At 47.4% G+C, this 17,576-nt stretch overlaps 1 protein-coding gene and 1 long non-coding RNA gene across 9 annotated transcripts; one reads left to right on the forward strand and one right to left on the reverse strand.

Moving 5' to 3' along the window:
• The first annotated feature begins 243 nt into the window (after positions 1-243).
• LOC126984832 (uncharacterized) lies at positions 244-8,830 on the forward strand. Of its 7 annotated transcripts, none has more exons than XR_007737894.1 (6): positions 244-509; positions 3,822-4,784; positions 5,399-5,480; positions 6,620-6,747; positions 7,692-7,798; positions 7,994-8,830. It is a non-coding gene; the product is annotated as an uncharacterized LOC126984832 (long non-coding RNA). The 7 variants fall into 7 exon arrangements; XR_007737895.1 differs by having other exon boundaries at positions 247-509; positions 3,822-4,514; positions 7,994-8,829; XR_007737896.1 differs by having other exon boundaries at positions 248-509; positions 3,822-4,430; positions 7,994-8,828.
• An 858-nt stretch (positions 8,831-9,688) lies between these two features.
• Positions 9,689-15,717, reverse strand: LOC126984818 (uncharacterized). Of its 2 annotated transcripts, XM_050838951.1 has the most exons (6): positions 12,728-15,717; positions 12,328-12,426; positions 11,932-12,228; positions 11,734-11,832; positions 11,438-11,536; positions 9,689-10,060 (listed from the first exon to the last, which is right to left on the reverse strand). In XM_050838951.1, exons 1-6 carry the CDS (start codon positions 12,883-12,885, stop codon positions 9,877-9,879), a joined length of 936 nt encoding a protein of 311 aa, XP_050694908.1. In that variant the 5' UTR covers positions 12,886-15,717; the 3' UTR covers positions 9,689-9,876. The 2 variants fall into 2 exon arrangements, 1 of the variants encoding a protein (XP_050694908.1); XR_007737887.1 differs by lacking the exons at positions 11,734-11,832; positions 11,932-12,228; positions 12,328-12,426; positions 12,728-15,717 and adding exons at positions 10,358-10,654; positions 10,853-11,050; positions 11,150-11,248 and having other exon boundaries at positions 9,689-9,863; positions 11,339-11,610.
• Positions 15,718-17,576: the final 1,859 nt, after the last annotated feature.

A 17,576-nucleotide genomic window follows, 5' to 3' on the forward strand; every position in this document is an offset into this window, starting at 1 on the left:
CTGACGGCGACACGGAACCCAAGTAACACGTCCGGCATAACAATATGTTAGAAGGAGCTGATCAACAACTGAGTGAGCCTTACGTACGGAATCCAAACTGATTAGAATCTAATAAGTTATTATTCACGAGAAAAGATGCCTTGGGTACCTGGCTATACAGTAACCAGCAGATAACATTATTTCGTCTGATGTGGAAATATATTTACAATTTGTATCGTTTGTGGTCCAATGTAGCGTGTTTGAGGGTCGTGCGTGTAGCGGAAAGTTCCAGTTGGCAACACTGCCAGGTGACAACAACAGCACGCGCCGAGGCCCGAGCAGCATCCCTTCTGGCCCTGCCCAACCAGCCCCCTAAAACACCCCAGAAGAAGAAGACGACGAAGGCTCCACACCCACGGGCCAGCGCTGGGGACCTGCTGGCCAGCGACACAATCAGCCCCAACACTGCCAGGACAACACCTCCACCACCGCCGCCGGGAAGTCTTAACCTTCTCATGCAGCAGAAGTAGGTAAGCTGTCCTGCACAAGACAGGCCGCCCTCCACTCATAAGAACATAAGAACATAGGGAAACTGCAAGAGGCCGGGTGGCTTACACAGGGCAGCTCCAGAATCCCCCCCACTACTCACGATGGGTGAGGTGTAGTTACAGGGGTTACAGGTAGAGGCTTGATCCTCGTTATACCGGCGGTACTAGGCACGCATCCAGTACCCCGTCACCCTACTGCACCCACACCTCACTGCCACCTGTCGTCCTCGTCCATGTAGCTATCCAGTCTACGGTAAAGGTATTATTGTAGGAGTACACCAGTCTAGAGATGGCTTTTCTTACCCTGACCATTAGAAAGAGCTCCGCATTCTGAGTAAATTCATCCCCATAAACACCCCTCGGAAATCATTTATAACGGAGGGAGGGAGGCCGTTAGGTTAGGTTAGTTTTAGGTTAGGTTAGTTTTAGGTTAGGTTAGTGTTAGGTTAGGTTAGTTTTAGGTTAGGTTAGGTTAGGTTAGGTTAGGTTAGTTTTAGGTTAGGTTATGTTAGGTTAGGTTAGGTTAGGTTAGGTTAGGTTAGTTTTAGGTTAGGTTAGGTTAGGTTAGGTTAGTGTTAGGTTAGGTTAGTTTTAGGTTAGGTTAGGGTTATGTTTAGTTTAAATGCACCTGTGTGGACGAAACTATTTTTTACTGGTAGATTTCGGTCTGTTTTGAATGAATGTGCTCTAAATTTTTTATCGCAAATCATTAGTCTCTTGGTTGGTAGGGGGGTAAAAAACACGTGATTTGCGATAGAAATGACACGCATATTCATTCAAAACAGGCCGAAAATCACCAAAAAACTAGTTTCGTTCGGAAATGCGAGACTGGTGAAGTGCTACAAATTTACCACGGTAAAGATTCATATTAGGTCCGTGCCAGTATCTCATTACTTACCTTATGAAACATCAGTATCTCTTCATATATCTTTTCTAAAAACCATTAACATTCATGGAAACACTTTGAAAATCCAATTCAAGGAGTTTTTTACTCTTGAAAAGAGGGATAATGTTCTGAAGCGCCGCCTCCTCAGTGTGTTGCGTACCTTGAGAAGTACTCGCTCCATCATTCACTCGACTCGGCTTATGTGCAGAAGGCAGTCCGTCCGCTTTCAAATAAGAACATAAGAACATAAGAACGCAGGAGTCTGCAAGAGGCCTGTAGGCCTGTACGAGGCAGCTCCTTTGACCCTAAGCTCCCGTGTATCTAACCCCACCCAATATCGCTGTCCATGAATTTATCTAGTCTATTTTTGAATGTGACAATTGTATTGGCACTCACCACATGACTACTAAGCCTATTCCACTCATCCACCACCCTGTTAGTAAACCAATTTTTGCCTATGTCCCTGTTGAATCTGAATTTATCCAGTTTAAACCCATTACCGTGTCCTACCCGGTTCTCTTACCAACAAAACCTTATGAATGTCTCCTTTATTAAAGCCCTTCATCCATTTATAAACCTCGATCATGTCTCCATGCACCCTTCACCTTTCTAGAGAATGCAAGTTTAACTGTTTGAGTCTTCCCTCGTATGGCAAGTTTCTCAACCCCTGAATCATCTTAGTCATCCTCCTCTGCACCGATTCTAACATTTTGATATCCATTCTATAGTAAGGTGACCAGAACTGAACCGCATAGTCAAGATGAGGTCTAACTAATGCTAAATATAGTTTGAGGAAGACTTGGGCTTTGTTGCTTACGCCCTTGAAATAAATCCCAGTACCCTATTTGCTCGATTTCTAGCTTGAATGCATTGTGCCCTTGGACATGCTCGACATTGAATCCCTGACACTCGTGAAGGCGGAAGCGGAGCGCTGGGCATTATCTGTTCCGGTCTTCCAAACGATCAAAGAAGCCCAGGCACATGCCAGCATCAGCATGTTCCCCAATCTCGCCATTCTCTTGAAAACTCTGTTGACGCTTCCAGTCTCCAACGCGGAGACCGAGAGGTCTTTCTCAGCATTGAAAAGGCTGAAAACCTATCTGCGGAGTACCGTTGGCCAAAAGCGCCTGAACAGGCTTGCCCTCCTCTGTGTCCACCATGATATCCACATTTCAATCAAGAGAGTGAGAAGCAAATTCGGCAAAAAAAGCCCCCGACTACTCTTTGCTTGTTGAATACTTGGGAATTTGTAAATATATTTCTTTAGATCAGCCAATCTTTGCAAATGTGTTACCTCAATCCCATGTAAAAGAAGCCCTATAAGAATTCCTTTTTATCTTCAGCTGCGTCTAATTTCACATATTAGCTTTTTTTTGTAAAGGTCAGGTTTGTAATTTATATATGACCTGTATTATGATCACCCTTGCTGCTTACATAGCGAAATAAACATTTAGTTTTCTTCGAGTGATCGTATGGTGATGATTTCTACCTGTTAAGATCTGCCTTTTTACGGGTCGGATGTGCAATTTGAATTGTTTCTTGTTATTGCTTGCCAGCTTAATATTGATTGCAGTTCATATATAGATACAAGAAAAATTCATTTGTCACATATACGTTGATTGCTCAGGGGCTGCGGATTTTAAGCAAAGAACCGCCATCACTATCCATTGGTCTTCACTGTTTAAGGCTGTTGCTAACTTATGAAGTTTTACCAGCGGGCTCCCCAAAATTGATTTTCTGGATCCGCCCTGCTTTGTTCCTCGTGTCAACTGTTATATCAACTGTTTTGCTTTCCACTGCTTCATTAATCACACTCTTGACTTCCTCCCCAACTTTCTGCTTGACTTCATCAATCCTAGATTTGAACTCACTGTTCACTTGAGACCTGATATCATCTCTAATTTCCTCCTTCAGATTCTTGACATCACTCTTGATCTCCTCTAAGGCCTCAGTGGTTTTAGTTTCCAGGGCATCCATACGTCTTTCTACTTTATCCTGTCTCTTGGATGTGTTGGTTACTTGTTTGAACAATTTCCCCGCAACAATATCGCATTTGGTACAATACCAGTGAATCTTACTTACTTGATTGCTGCTCAGGAAATTATACACTGCCTCAGTGACCTCCTCACACTTTATGTGGTGCCACATTTCACATAGTTCACAGCCTAGAGCCTTGTCTTCCTCACCAACCTTAACCTTACAGACTGGGCATGTGTCTGTTTGTTTATCTGCGTCGCTATCGTCTGCCCCTGTCAGCTGATCATCCCCGCCCCCAGCCGCAAGGCTTGTTTTGCCAGATCCAACAGTATCCTTGGTTATTGTGCCCGCCTGCTTACTAGACGGATTATTCTTGGAACGATTCATTCTTCTGGCAATATTACTATTGGAGAATTCCTTCACTTTTACAGAGCTCTCACGGGCACGTCCACCCTCGACCACGACCACGGACCCTAGGCCGCCGGTGTGTGGAGGAAAAGAGAACAAGGAAAGAACGAGGACAACAACAACACACTCAGCCGCCGCAAAGGTTGGGGCCGCCTCACCTGCAGGGCTGGACAGCAGCATGAGTGGCCAGGACAAGCAGGAGCAGACTGCTGCAGGGGGCAGGAGGGTCAGTGGTCACCAGATGAAGCAACTTGCTGCTGGCAACTCCAGCAACAAAGGAGAGAGGAAGTTTGTGTGTCTGGAGTGTGGAAAAGAATTCACCACAAGGGGAGGCCTCAGATATCACACCCTTACACACACTGGTGTGAAGAACTATGAATGTAAGGAATGTGGGAAACAATTCATCCAGAAGAGTACCCTTGATAGACACACCCTTACACACACTGGTGTGAAGAACTATGAATGTAAGGAATGTGGGAAACTATTCATCCAGAAGAGTCACCTTGATACACACACCCTTACACACACTGGTGTGAAGAACTATGAATGTAAGGAATGTGGGAAAAAATTCATCCAGAAGGGTAACCTTGATACACACACCCTTACACACACTGGTGTGAAGAACTATGAATGTAAGGAATGTGGGAAAAAATTCATCCAGAAGGGTAACCTTGATACACACACCCTTACACACACTGGTGTGAAGAACTATGAATGTAAGGAATGTGGGAAAAAATTCAGCCTGAAGAGTACCCTTGATACACACACCCTTACACACACTGGTGTAAAAAGTCATGAGTGTGAAGAGTGCGGGAAGAGGTTCAGTGTGAAGCAGGCACTCAATGAACACGTCTTCAGGCACTATGGCCTTAGAGAGTTCAAGTGTGATGTTTGTGGAAAGCTCTTTAAGACAAAGAGAGACATTGCCAGGCACATGAAGATCCACTTCTGAAGTGTGTCTGCCTACAGTAGTTATAGTGACCAGGGTAGGGAAGGGGATGGGAGGGAGAGGAAGGGAAGAGAGAGGAAGGCAAGGCTGCAGTAGGGAAGGGAAGAAAAGGCAGAGGAAGGGAATCGAAGGCCAAGGAAGGAAAAGGGAAGGGAAGGCAGAGCAAGGAAGGAAAAGGGAAGGGAAGGGAAAGCTAGTCTGAGAAAGGGAAGGGAAGGAGAGGGAGGGTAATGTGGTGTGGCTGGGTATGGTGTGGTGTTATGCGGATGGGTATGGTATAGTGTGGTGTGTGGTGCGGATGGGTATGGTATGGTGTGGTGTGGTGTGTGGTGCGGCTGGGTATGGTGTGGTGTGGTGTGTGGTGCGGCTGGGTATGGTGTGGTGTGTGGTACGGCTGGGTATGGTGTGGTGTGGTGTGTGGTGTGGCTGGGTATGGTGTGTGGTGCAGCTGGGTACGGTGTGGTGTGGTGTGGCTGGGTATGGTGTGTGGTGTGGCTGGGTGTGGTGTGGCTGGATGTGGTGTGGCTGGGTATGGTGTGGTTGGATATGGCTGGGTATGGTGTGGTGTGGTGTGTGGTGTGGCTGGGTATGGTGTAGTGTGGCAGGATTTGACTCAGCGACATTTTACCTCGCTGTTGGTGGTGTTTGCAGAAGGACAAGCAGGACCCGGACGGTGACATCATTATGAGGCTTGAGTACGGTCTCCTGAACTCCTCGTCCCTGGAGCTGATTGGTGAGTTGGCGACCCATTTTTCTTTGTTCGCATGTCTCTCTGTCTCTATCTCTGGTTGTGGCTTTTAATTGATGGGTCTGTCTATGTCTGTCTCTCATTTTCTCTCTGTCTCTCTGGTTGTTTTATTTGCTTCTCATTTTCTCTGTCTGTCTGTCTGGGTCTCTCTATGTCTTTGTCTGTCTCTGTTTTTCTCTCATGTTTTATTCGCTTCTCATTTTCTCTCAGTCTGTCTGTCTGGGTCTCTCTATGTCTTTGTCTGTCTCTGTTTTTCTCTCATGTTTTATTAGCTTCTCATTTTATCTCAGTCTTTCTGTGTGGGTCTCTCTATGTCTTTGTCTGTCTCTGTTTTTCTGTGTCTGTCTGTGTCTCTGTGTCTGTCTATGTCTTTGTCTGTCTCTGTTTGTGTCTGTCTCTCTCTGGATTTCTGTGGCTTTTTGTAATGGTTGTTTTTTTCTGTTTTTATTTTCTCTGTGTCTGTCTGTGTCTGTCTCTGTTTGTGTCTGTCTCTCTCTGGATTTCTGTAGCTTTTAGTGCTAATGGTTGTTTTATCTACTTCTCATTTTCTCTGTGTCTGTCTCTTTGGTAGTATTGCTTTCCTTCTCTTTCTCTACTTATCCCTGTTTCATTTTCCTCCGTTCTCATTTTTTGTTCTCTTTCTGTTCTTATGTCTTATTTTTTCACCGTTTTCCTTTCATTCTTTTCCTTTTTCATTTCTCTCTTCCTCTCCTTGTCTTAGTTTTCCCTTTTCATTTCTTCTTCTTCCTTTTGCTGTCTCATTTTCTCTGTGTCTGGCTCTCTGGATTTCTGTAGCTTTTATTTATTTATTTATTTTTACAACAAAGGAGACGGCTCAAGGGCAACAAAAAGTGCATAGAAAAAAAAGGCCCGCTACTCACCGCTGCCATAATAGACGAAAGTAAAGAGTGGCCAAGAGAGAGGTCAATTTGTGGTGGAGAGGTGTCTTGATAATGGCTGTTTTATGTCTACTTCTCATTTGGTCTCTGTCTGTCTCTGTCTCTGGGTTTCTGTAGCTTGTAGTGATAGTTCTCTCTCTCTCTCTCTCTCTCTCTCTCTCTCTCTCTCTCTCTCTTCTGGAAAAACAAATTGAATAGGTAACCTGGTGTTCACTTTCTCCGCAGAGCAACCCACGTGTACCTCCCCAGTCTAATGGTGAGCCTGGCGCCGCCCCTCGTGGTCTTCCAGCCTCCTCACCAGTGCATCTTCCACTCCTCCGAGCTTGTGTATAACTTGACCAACCAGTGATGAGGTGAGTGAGGGAAGGGAACAGAAGGGAAGGGAGAGGAAAGGAAGAGAAGGTTGAGAAAGGGAAGGGAAGGTTAAGGAAGGGAAGAGAAGGGAAGGTCAAGGAAGGGAAGGGAAGGTCAAGGAAGGGAAGGGAAGGTCAAGGAAGGGAAGGGAAGAGAAGGGAAGGTCAAGGAAGGGAAAAGAAGAAGAAAGGAAGGGAAGAGAGAGGAAAGGAAAGGGAAGAGAGGAGAAGGGAATGGAAGGTCAAGGAAGGAAAGGGAAGGGAAGGGAATGAAAGGGAAGGGAAGGGAGAGGAATCAGAATCAGAAACTTTATTTCCATTTTATACAATGGTTATTCTTTACAGGCTTAAAACTATTGATCATTGTATATAGAGTGGTCCCCCCCCCCCCCCAGACGGGGACTCCGAGGCAGGGTGAAGGTGCGCCATTTTGAAATTTGGGAAAAAATGTCTACATAGTTTGTCTATTTTTGATATGTTGTCTGTCTGGAAAGCTGGATTTTCTTATAGCCTTCTCAAACTAATGCTTCCTCTACATAGTTTGTCTATTTTTGATCTGTTGTCTGTCTGGAAAGCTGGATTTTCTTATAGCCTTCTCAAACTAATGCTTCCTCTACATAGTTTGTCTATTTTTGATCTGTTGTCTGTCTGGAAAGCTGGATTTTCTTATAGCCTTCTCAAACTAATGCTTCCTCTACATAGTTTGTCTATTTGTGCTCTGTTGTCTGTCTGGAAAGCTGGATTTTCGTATAGCCTTCTCAAACTAATGATTCCTCTACATATTTTGTATATTTTGATCTGTTGCTCTGTTTGGAAGCTGGATTACCTCATGTCATTAGAATGCAATTGATACCTTTTCTTGGCCTTTGGAAAGAGTTGATGTGAGGGGAAGTGTTGAGGATGCCCGCCTACAGTCCTTGCTGAGCAGTTTCTGTGTCTTTCAGAGCGTGTGAAGCAGTTTGCCAACCTGGTCCTGGCCCTCATGATGCTGTTCGCCAGGTACAATCACTGGATGGTGGGCGACAAGTTTGAGAGACTCGCCCCCTCACTGGTAATTATGCCCCGTTGTCATTTTTCCTTCTCTCTGTTCAGGGGCAGGACCTAGTGTTTTTTATGCCTTTTTTGTTTTATTGCCCTTGAACCCTAAAAGATAAAACTACATGACCTCCCCTAACTTAACCTATTCTCCCTTACCCTAGCCTACCTTAACCTAACTCCCCTTACCTCCCCTTCCCTCCCCACCCAGGTGTTCTTCATGCCAACCTGCCGGCTCATCGCTGAGTACCAAATCCACCGGAAGGAAAAGATGGACAAGGCGGCGGCAGCGGCCAAGAAGTCACCCGCCGCAGCCGCCGAAGGGAAGGACGGAGGAACAGCCGCCAACTCCATCGCTGGCGGCTCCACGTCTACTCTCGTCTCCTCCTCCTCAGTTGCCTCCGCCCTCTCCTCCTCGCCCTCCTCCTCCTCCTCAGTTGCCTCCGCCTCCTCCTCCTCCTCCTCTCAACATGGACGGTCGAAAAAGGATGTTTAGTGTGGAGGTGTTTGATTGGGGTATGTGGGTTGGTGTTTATAATTTCATTTGTGTGTGTGTGTGTGTGTGTGTGTGTGTGTGTGCTACCCTTCCCTCCCTCCCTCGCCCCGATGTTTGTCTCTAGGTGTTTGTAGGCAATAAGATGACCTTTCAACACACCTTCTTTCTTTCCTTTATTCTTTTCCTCTTTACAACGTAATTGTAAGTATACGTAACCTTAAACTAATGAAATACAAGTTACGTGAACCCTACCCTCGAGATATGTTATTTTGATCTCTGTACGTATAGGCAAGATTACGTCTCTTAAACTAACGATATATAAGTTATGTCAACCTTAACCTGCGAGGTGTTTGTATAAGTAACTTCAATTCACTGGTATGTTTGTATAAGTAACCTCAATTCACTGGTATGTTTGTATAAGTAACCTCAATTCACTGGTATGTTTGTATAAGTAACTTCAATTCACTGGTATGTTTGTATAAGTAACCTCAATTCATTTCATATGTTGTATGTTACTGTGATCTCTATGTATAGTGAAGATTACATCCTTTAAACTAGCAAAGAGATGTTTGTATAAGTAACCTCATTTCATTTCATATGTTGCCTTGATCTGTATGCATAGGGAAGATTACATCATTTAAACTAATGGAATATAACTTGTCAACCTTACTTACGAGATGTTTGTATAAGTAACTTCAATTCACACTTTGATCTCTGTACGTCGAGGCAAGGTTACGTCAGCCCAGCACTCACTGTTTGCTTATTTCTCGTCTTTACATAGACGTAACATTACGATCCTTGTATTGCTGTAGGACTTGTGTTGTGGAGAGGAAGTATTGCTGTAGGACTTGTGTTATGGAGAGGAAGTATTGCTATAGGACTTGTGTTGTGGAGAGGAAGTATTGCTGTAGGACTTGTGTTGCGGAGAGGAAGTATTGGTATAGGACTTGTGTTGTGGAGAGGAAGTATTGCTGTAGGACTTGTGTTGCGGAGAGGAAGTATTGGTATAGGACTTGTGTTGTGGAGAGGAAGTATTGCTGTAGGACTTGTGTTGTGGAGAGGAAGTATTGCTGTAGGACTTGTGTTGTGGAGAGGAAGTATTGCTGTAGGACTTGTGTTGTGGAGAGGAAGTATTGCTGTAGGACTTGTGTTGTGGAGAGGAAGTATTGCTGTAGGACTTGTGTTGTGGAGAGGAAGTATTGCTGTAGGACTTGTGTTGTGGACAGACAAACAACGTAATATAATCTTATAAGGGAAGTAAGAGTGTTATAAAAATTGCAACAGTTTGTCAGAAAGGCCTATTTTTAACCTCTTGACTGTGGATTTCCTACAAGAAGACATCACCAAGCTTTAGGAGTGGAACAAAAAGTGGCTGCTACAATGCAATGATGAAAAGTGTAAAGATCTGCACCTTGGGAGGGGATATCCAGCACACCAATACCACATGGGAAACACTCCACTATCCACCACAGAGGCAGAGAAAGACCTGGGAGTGTATGTTACCAGGCTACCAGTGAAGGGATATCCAGCACACCAATACCACATGGGAAACACTCCACTATCCACCACAGAGGCAGAGAAAGACCTGGGAGTGTATGTTACCAGGCTACCAGTGAAGGGATATCCAGCACACCAATACCACATGGGAACACTCCACTATCCACCACAGAGGCAGAGAAAGACCTGGAAGTGTATGTTACCAGGCTACCAGTGAAGGGATATCCAGCACACCAATACCACATGGGAAACACTCCACTATCCACCACAGAGGCAGAGAAAGACCTGGGAGTGTATGTAACCAGGCTACCACTGAAGGGATATCCAGCACACCAATACCACATGGGAACCACTCCACTATCCACCACAGAGGCAGAGAAAGACCTGGAAGTGTATGTAACCAGGCTACCAGTGAAGGGATATCCAGCACACCAATACCACATGGGAAACACTCCACTATCCACCACAGAGGCAGAGAAAGACCTGGGAGTGTATGTTACCAGGCTACCACTGAAGGGATATCCAGCACACCAATACCACATGGGAAACACTCCACTATCCACCACAGAGGCAGAGAAAGACCTGGGAGTGTAAGTTACCAGGCTACCAGTGAAGGGATATCCAACATACCAATACCACATGGGAAACACTCCACTATCCACCACAGGAGTAGAGAAAGACCTGGGAGTGTATGTTACCAGGCTACCAGTGAAGGGATATCCAGCACACTGACACCACATGGGACACACTTCACTATCCACCACAGAGGCAGAGAATGACCTTGGAGTGTATGTTACCAGGCTACCAGTGAAGGGATATCCAGCACACCAATACCACATGGGAAACACTCCACTATCCACCACAGAGGCAGAGAAAGACCTGGGAGTGTATGTAACCAGGCTACCACTGAAGGAATATCCAGCACACCAATACCACATGGGAAACACGCCAATATCCACCACAGAGGCAGAGAAAGACCTGGGAGTGTATGTTACCAGGCTACCAGTGAATGGATATCCAGCACACCAATACCACATGGGTAACACTCCACTATCCACCACAGAGGCAGAGAAAGACCTGGGAGTGTATGTTACCAGGCTACCAGTGAAGGGATATCCAGCACACCAATACCACATGGGTAACACTCCACTATCCACCACAGAGGCAGAGAAAGACCTGGGAGTGTATGTTACCAGGCTACCAGTGAAGGGATATCCAGCACACCAATACCACATGGGAAACACTCCACTATCCACCACAGAGGCAGAGAAAGACCTGGGATTATATGTCACCAGGCTACCAGTGAAGGGATATCCAGCACACCAATACCACATGGGAAACACTCCACTATCCACCACAGAGGCAGAGAAAGACCTGGGAGTGTATGTTACCAGGCTACCAGTGAAGGGATATCCAGCACACCAATACCACATGGGAAACACTCCACTATCCACCACAGAGGCAGAGAAAGACCTGGGAGTGTATGTTACCAGGCTAGGATATCCAGCACATCAATACCACATGGGAAACACTCCACTATCCACCACAGAGGCAGAGAAAGACCTGGGAGTGTATGTTACCAGGCTACCAGTGAAGGGATATCCAGCACACCAATACCACATGGGAAACACTCCACTATCCACCACAGAGGCAGAGAAAGACCTGGAAGTGTATGTTACCAGGCTACCAGTGAAGGGATATCCAGCACACCAATACCACATGGGAAACACTCCACTATCCACCACAGAGGCAGAGAAAGACCTGGGAGTGTATGTTACCAGGCTACCAGTGAAGGGATATCCAGCACACCAATACCACATGGGAAACACTCCACTTTCCACCACTGTGGCTTTGAAAGACTGGGGGTGTATGTTACCAGGCTACCAGTGAAGGGATATCCAGCACACCAATACCACATGGGAAACACACCAATATCCACCACAGAGGCAGAGAAAGACCTGGGAGTGTATGTTGCCAGGCTACCAGTGAAGGGATATCCAGCACACCAATACCACATGGGAAACACTCCACTATCCACCACAGAGGCAGAGAAAGACCTGGGAGTGTATGTTACCAGGCTACCAGTGAAGGGATATCCAGCACACCAATACCACATAGGAAACACTCCACTATCCACCACAGAGGCAGAGAAAGACCTGGGAGTGTATGTTACCAGGCTACCAGTGAAGGGATATCCAGCACACCAATACCACATGGGAAACACTCCACTATCCACCACAGAAGTAGAGAAAGACCTGGGAGTGTATGTTACCAGGCTACCAGTGAAGGGATATCCAGCACACTGATACCACATGGGACACACTTCACTATCCACCACAGAGGCAGAGAAAGACCTTGGAGTGTATGTTACCAGGCTACCAGTGAAGGGATATCCAGCACACCAATACCACATGGGAAACACTCCACTATCCACCACAGAGGCAGAGAAAGACCTGGGAGTGTATGTTACCAGGCTACCACTGAAGGAATATCCAGCACACCAATACCACATGGGAAACACGCCAATATCCACCACAGAGGCAGAGAAAGACCTGGGAGTGTATGTTACCAGGCTACCAGTGAAGGGATATCCAGCACACCAATACCACATGGGAAACACTCCACTATCCACCACAGAGGCAGAGAAAGGCCTGGGAGTATAATTATGTTACCAGGCTACCAGTGAAGGGATATCCAGCACACCAATACCACATGGGTAACACTCGACTATCCACCACAGAGGCAGAGAAAGACCTGGGAGTGTATGTTACCAGGCTACCAGTGAAGGGATATCCAACATACCAATACTACATGGGAAACACTCCACTATCCACCACAGAGGCAGAGAAAGACCTGGGATTATATGTCACCAGGCTACCAGTGAAGGGATATCCAGCACACCAATACCACATGGGTAACACTCCACTATCCACCACAGAGGCAGAGAAAGACCTGGGAGTGTATGTTACCAGGCTACCAGTGAAGGGATATCCAGCACACCAATACCACATGGGAAACACTCCACTATCCACCACAGAGGCAGAGAAAGACCTGGGAGTGTATGTCACCAGGCTACCAGTGAAGGGATATCCAGCACACCAATACCACATGGGTAACACTCCACTATCCACCACAGAGGCAGAGAAAGGCCTGGGAGTATAATTATGTTACCAGGCTACCAGTGAAGGGATATCCAGCACACCAATACCACATGGGAAACACTCCACTATCCACCATAGAGGCAGAGAAAGGCCTTGGAGTGTATGTTACCAGGCTACCGGTGAAGGGATATTCAGCACACCAATACCACATGGGAAACACTCCACTATCCACCATAGAGGCAGAGAAAGGCCTAGGAGTGTATGTTACCAGGCTACCAGTGAAGGGATATTCAGCACACCAATACCACATGGGAAACACGCCACTATCCACCACAGAGGCAGAGAAAGGCCTGGGAGTGTATGTTACCAGGCTACCAGTGAAGGGATATCCAGCACACCAGTACCACATGGGAAACACTCCACTATCCACCACAAAGGCAGAGAAAGGCCTGGGAGTATAATTATGTTACCAGGCTACCAGTGAAGGCAAAATCCGTGCCAATTGCAGCGGATGGGTTAAGAAATATATATACATGCAACATTTTGATTTTTTTTTTTTACATGTGGCCTACAGCGCCGGTAGGCTAATCCATATGAGCCTGATGGTCGGCCCTAGCCCGTCGTGGCGCAGGCAATTGTTTATAGTGGTGCCATTATTATTATTGGCTCATGCTGCCCCCCGGAGCTCATTCTTGATTCCACTTGTGCTGCAGAGCTTCTTCTAGAGTCTGGGTTGATAGGTGGTCTTCAGGACAGCATGTGGGTAGTCTTAGGCCACTCGGCGGTGACTGAAAAATCCCAGGTGGTTAGCGGCGGATTCGAACCATCATGGACAACGCACCGAATGCGAGGCTGGCACGCTAACCACTCAGCCACCGCCTCCCCTGAATGTATGCCTACATTTTTTTTATGGTAAAGGAAACAGCTGAGGGCAGTAAATGAAGCAGGAGTCACATCACGGCAGCCACTATAAATAAAATTCGCCTGTTCCGCTAGTGGGCTGGGGCCGTCCAAGAGGGCCTACTGGTGCTACAGGCAGACAGGGGATAGACAGGAAGCTGATGAGAAAATAGAATTCCCAAACCAATTCTGGTGTGTGTCTGTATGCATGTGTGTGTGTGTGTGTGTGTGTGTGTGTGTGTGGACTAGAACAAACAAACAAAAAACATAGACCAATAGTTACATTAGGAAGACATACTCAAAAAGGAAAAAACTTATTCATGGAAACCAACAAGGAAAGGTTAGATACTGAGGAAGGGAGGAAGAACAAAGGGGTGGAATAAGATAACATGTGCTTGTGTGCTTAGAACTGAGTGTTGGAAGATCAAGACAGGAAGGAAGGGCATGATTGCAGGCTGCTGGAAAATACAATACAATACATTACGATAGATTACAGTATGGAAAGTATGTACCTGCCTCTAATAGTACATACTGAGGATGATATGTAGCTACTTCTTCCATCCTCACAATTAATACAGGAAGGAAGGGCATGATTGCAGGCTGCTGGAAAGTACAAAAAGATACATTGCAATAGATTACAATATGGGATAATAGTGTAGCTACTTCTAATAGTATATACAGAGGATGATATGTAGCTACTTCTTCCATCCTCACAATTAATACAGGAAGGAAAGGCATGATTGCAGGCTGCTGGAAAGTACAAAAAGATACATTGCAATAGATTACATCATGGAATAATAGTGTGTAGCTATACTAATACAGAGGATAATATGTAGCTACTTCTTCCATCCTCACAACGAAGGCAGCATTTCCAGACAGTAAGTAACAGCATAATCGCAAACCTCTGGAAGATACAAAGTGACACAAAGTGAAAACATAATTGGAAGCTGCTGCTGGAAATTACGAAAAGGACATTACGAGATGAAACACAACAGACCAGCGTGCTTCCTCCTTCCTCTGAATTATGGCAAAATCTCTTGGACAGGAACTGAAAAGAAAATGACAAACTGCTGGAAAAATACAAAGAACTACTGGGAAAGAAATGGACGCAAGGTGATAGATTATGTTACGAAATGGGGAAATAATGCATGAACTAACTGTCCCTTCCCCTGAATAGACACACATAAGCCAATGCCAAGGAAATAAAAAGACACTAGACCAGTGGCTCCCAAACTTTTTACATGATGCCCCCTATTGATTTATAAGAAATCCTCACGCCCCACATCATTTGTTACTCCTTCATGTGTGTGTGTGTGTGTGTGTGTGTTTATTTCTTGCAAAACTGCAATTTTTGGCAGATGGAATCACGCCCTCTCTTTACCTAGCTCACGCCCCCCAAGGAGGCATGCCCCCCAGATTGGGAACCACTGCACCAGACGATAGATTGTCACGAAATAGGGCAATGATATGTGGGGTCATCAGTACAGGTGTGGGGTCATCAGAGCAGGTGTAGGGTTGGCAGGGCAGGTGTGGGCCCATCAAGGATTATTGTCAGGACAGGTGTGGGGCTGTCATGGCAGGTGTGGGATTTTCAGGGCAGGTGTGAGGATGTCAGGGCAGGTGTGGGATTGTCAGGCCAGGTGTGGGGCTGTCAGGGCAGGTGTGGTGTCATCAGTGCAGGTTTGGGGTCGTCAGGGTAGGTGTGGGGCCATCATGGAAGGTGTTGGATCGTCAGGGCAGGTGTGGGGCTTTCAAAGCAGGTGTGAGGATTTCAGGGCAGGTGTGGGATTGTCAGAGCAGGTTTGGGGCTGTCAGGGCAGGTGTGGTCTCGTCAAGGCAAGTGTGGGTGTGTCAGGGCTGGTGTTGTGTCATCAGTGCAGGTTTGGGGTCGTCACGGTAGGTGTGGGCCCATCATGGGAGGTGTTGGATCGTCACGGCAGGTGTGGGGCCGTCATGGCAGGTGTGGGACTGTGAGGGCAGATATGTGGGGCCATACGTCAAGGCAGGTGTGGGGCCGTACATCACGGCAGGTGTGGGGCTGTCAAGGCAGGTGTGGGACTGTCAGGGCAGGTGTGGGACTGTCAAGGCAGGTGTGGGGCTGTCGATCAGGGCAAGTGTGGGATCGTCAGGGCAGGTGTGGGGCCGTCATGGCAGGTGTGGGACTGTCAGGGCAGGTGTGATCGAGGTTGTCAGGGCAGGTGCGCGCGATTGTCATGGCAGGTGTGGGGCCATCATTGCTGGTGTGGGACTGTTAGAGCAGGTGTGGGGCCATCATTGCTGGTGTGGGACTGTTAGAGCAGGTGTTGGGCCATCATGGCAGGTGGTGAGCGATCATGGCAGGTGTGGGACTGTCATGGCAGGTGTGGGGCCATCATGGCAGGTGTGGGACTGTCAGGGCAGGTGTTGGGCCATCATGGCAGGTGTGGGACTGTCAGGGCAGGCGTGGGACTGTCAGGGCAGGTGTTGGGCCGTCACGGCAGGTGTGGGACAGTCAGGGCGGGTGTGGGGGCATCATGGCAGGTGTGGGACTGTCAGGGCAGGTATTGGGCCGTCATGGCAGGTGTGGGACAGTCAGGGCGGGTGTGGGGGCATCATGGCAGGTGTGGGACTGTCAGGGCAGGTGTTGGGCCGTCATGGCAGGTGTGGGACAGTCAGGGCAGGTGTGGGGCCGTCATGGCAGGTGTGGGACTGTCAGGGCAGGTGTTGGGCCGTCATGGCAGGTGTGGGGCTGCCAGGGCAGGCGTGTGCATGGGGCCGTCAGGGCAGGTGTGTTGCCGTCATGGTGCCTTCCTGTGGTCAGGGGCCGTCTGTCTTGCCCATAATTCCGCCCCAACCTTACCTATGACACACCCGTGTAAGGCATTGTGCTGCCAAAACATGTGTGTGTATTGTACGCAGGAAATGACGACCCCCCAACCTTACGTACCCTTATACCCGTATAATGCACTGCACTGCCAGATTCGTGTTGCCTTGGGTACCTGGCTATACAGTAACCAGCAGATAACATTATTTCGTCTGATGTGGAAATATATTTACAATTTGTATCGTTTGTGGTCCAATGTAGCGTGTTTGAGGCTCGTGTGTAGCGGAAAGTTCCAGTTGGCAACACTGCCAGGTGACAACAACAGCACGCGCCGAGGCCCGAGCAGCATCCCTTCTGGCCCTGCCCAACCAGCCCCCTAAAACACCCCAGAAGAAGAAGACGACGAAGGCTCCACACCCACGGGCCAGCGCTGGGGACCTGCTGGCCAGCGACACCCTCAGCCCCAACACTGCCAGGACAACACCTCCACCACCGCCGCCGGGAAGTCTTAACCTTCTCATGCAGCAGAAGTAGGTAAGCTGTCCTGCACAAGACAGGCCGCCCTCCACTCATAAGAACATAAGAACATAGGGAAACTGCAAGAGGCCGGGTGGCCTACACAGGGCAGCTCCAGAATCCCCCCCACTACTCACGATGGGTGAGGTGTAGTTACAGGGGTTACAGGTAGAGGCTTGATCCTCGTTATACCGGCGGTACTAGGCACGCATCCAGTACCCCGTCACCCTACTGCACCCACACCTCACTGCCACCTGTCGTCCTCGTCCATGTAGCTATCCAGTCTACTCTTAAAACAAGCCACTGTCCCTGCACTAACTATGTGATTGCTGAGTCTATTCCATTCCCCCACCACCCTATTACTAAACCAATGCTTGCCTATATCTCTCCTAAATCTATACTTTTCTAATTTAAATCCATGGTTAAGATTCGTTTTAGGTCCGTGCCAGTATCTCATTACCTACCTTATGAAACATCAGTA

Source organism: Eriocheir sinensis, chromosome 57 (genome assembly GCF_024679095.1).
Source record: "Eriocheir sinensis breed Jianghai 21 chromosome 57, ASM2467909v1, whole genome shotgun sequence".
In the NCBI taxonomy this organism is placed as follows: Eukaryota; Metazoa; Arthropoda; class Malacostraca; order Decapoda; family Varunidae; genus Eriocheir; species Eriocheir sinensis.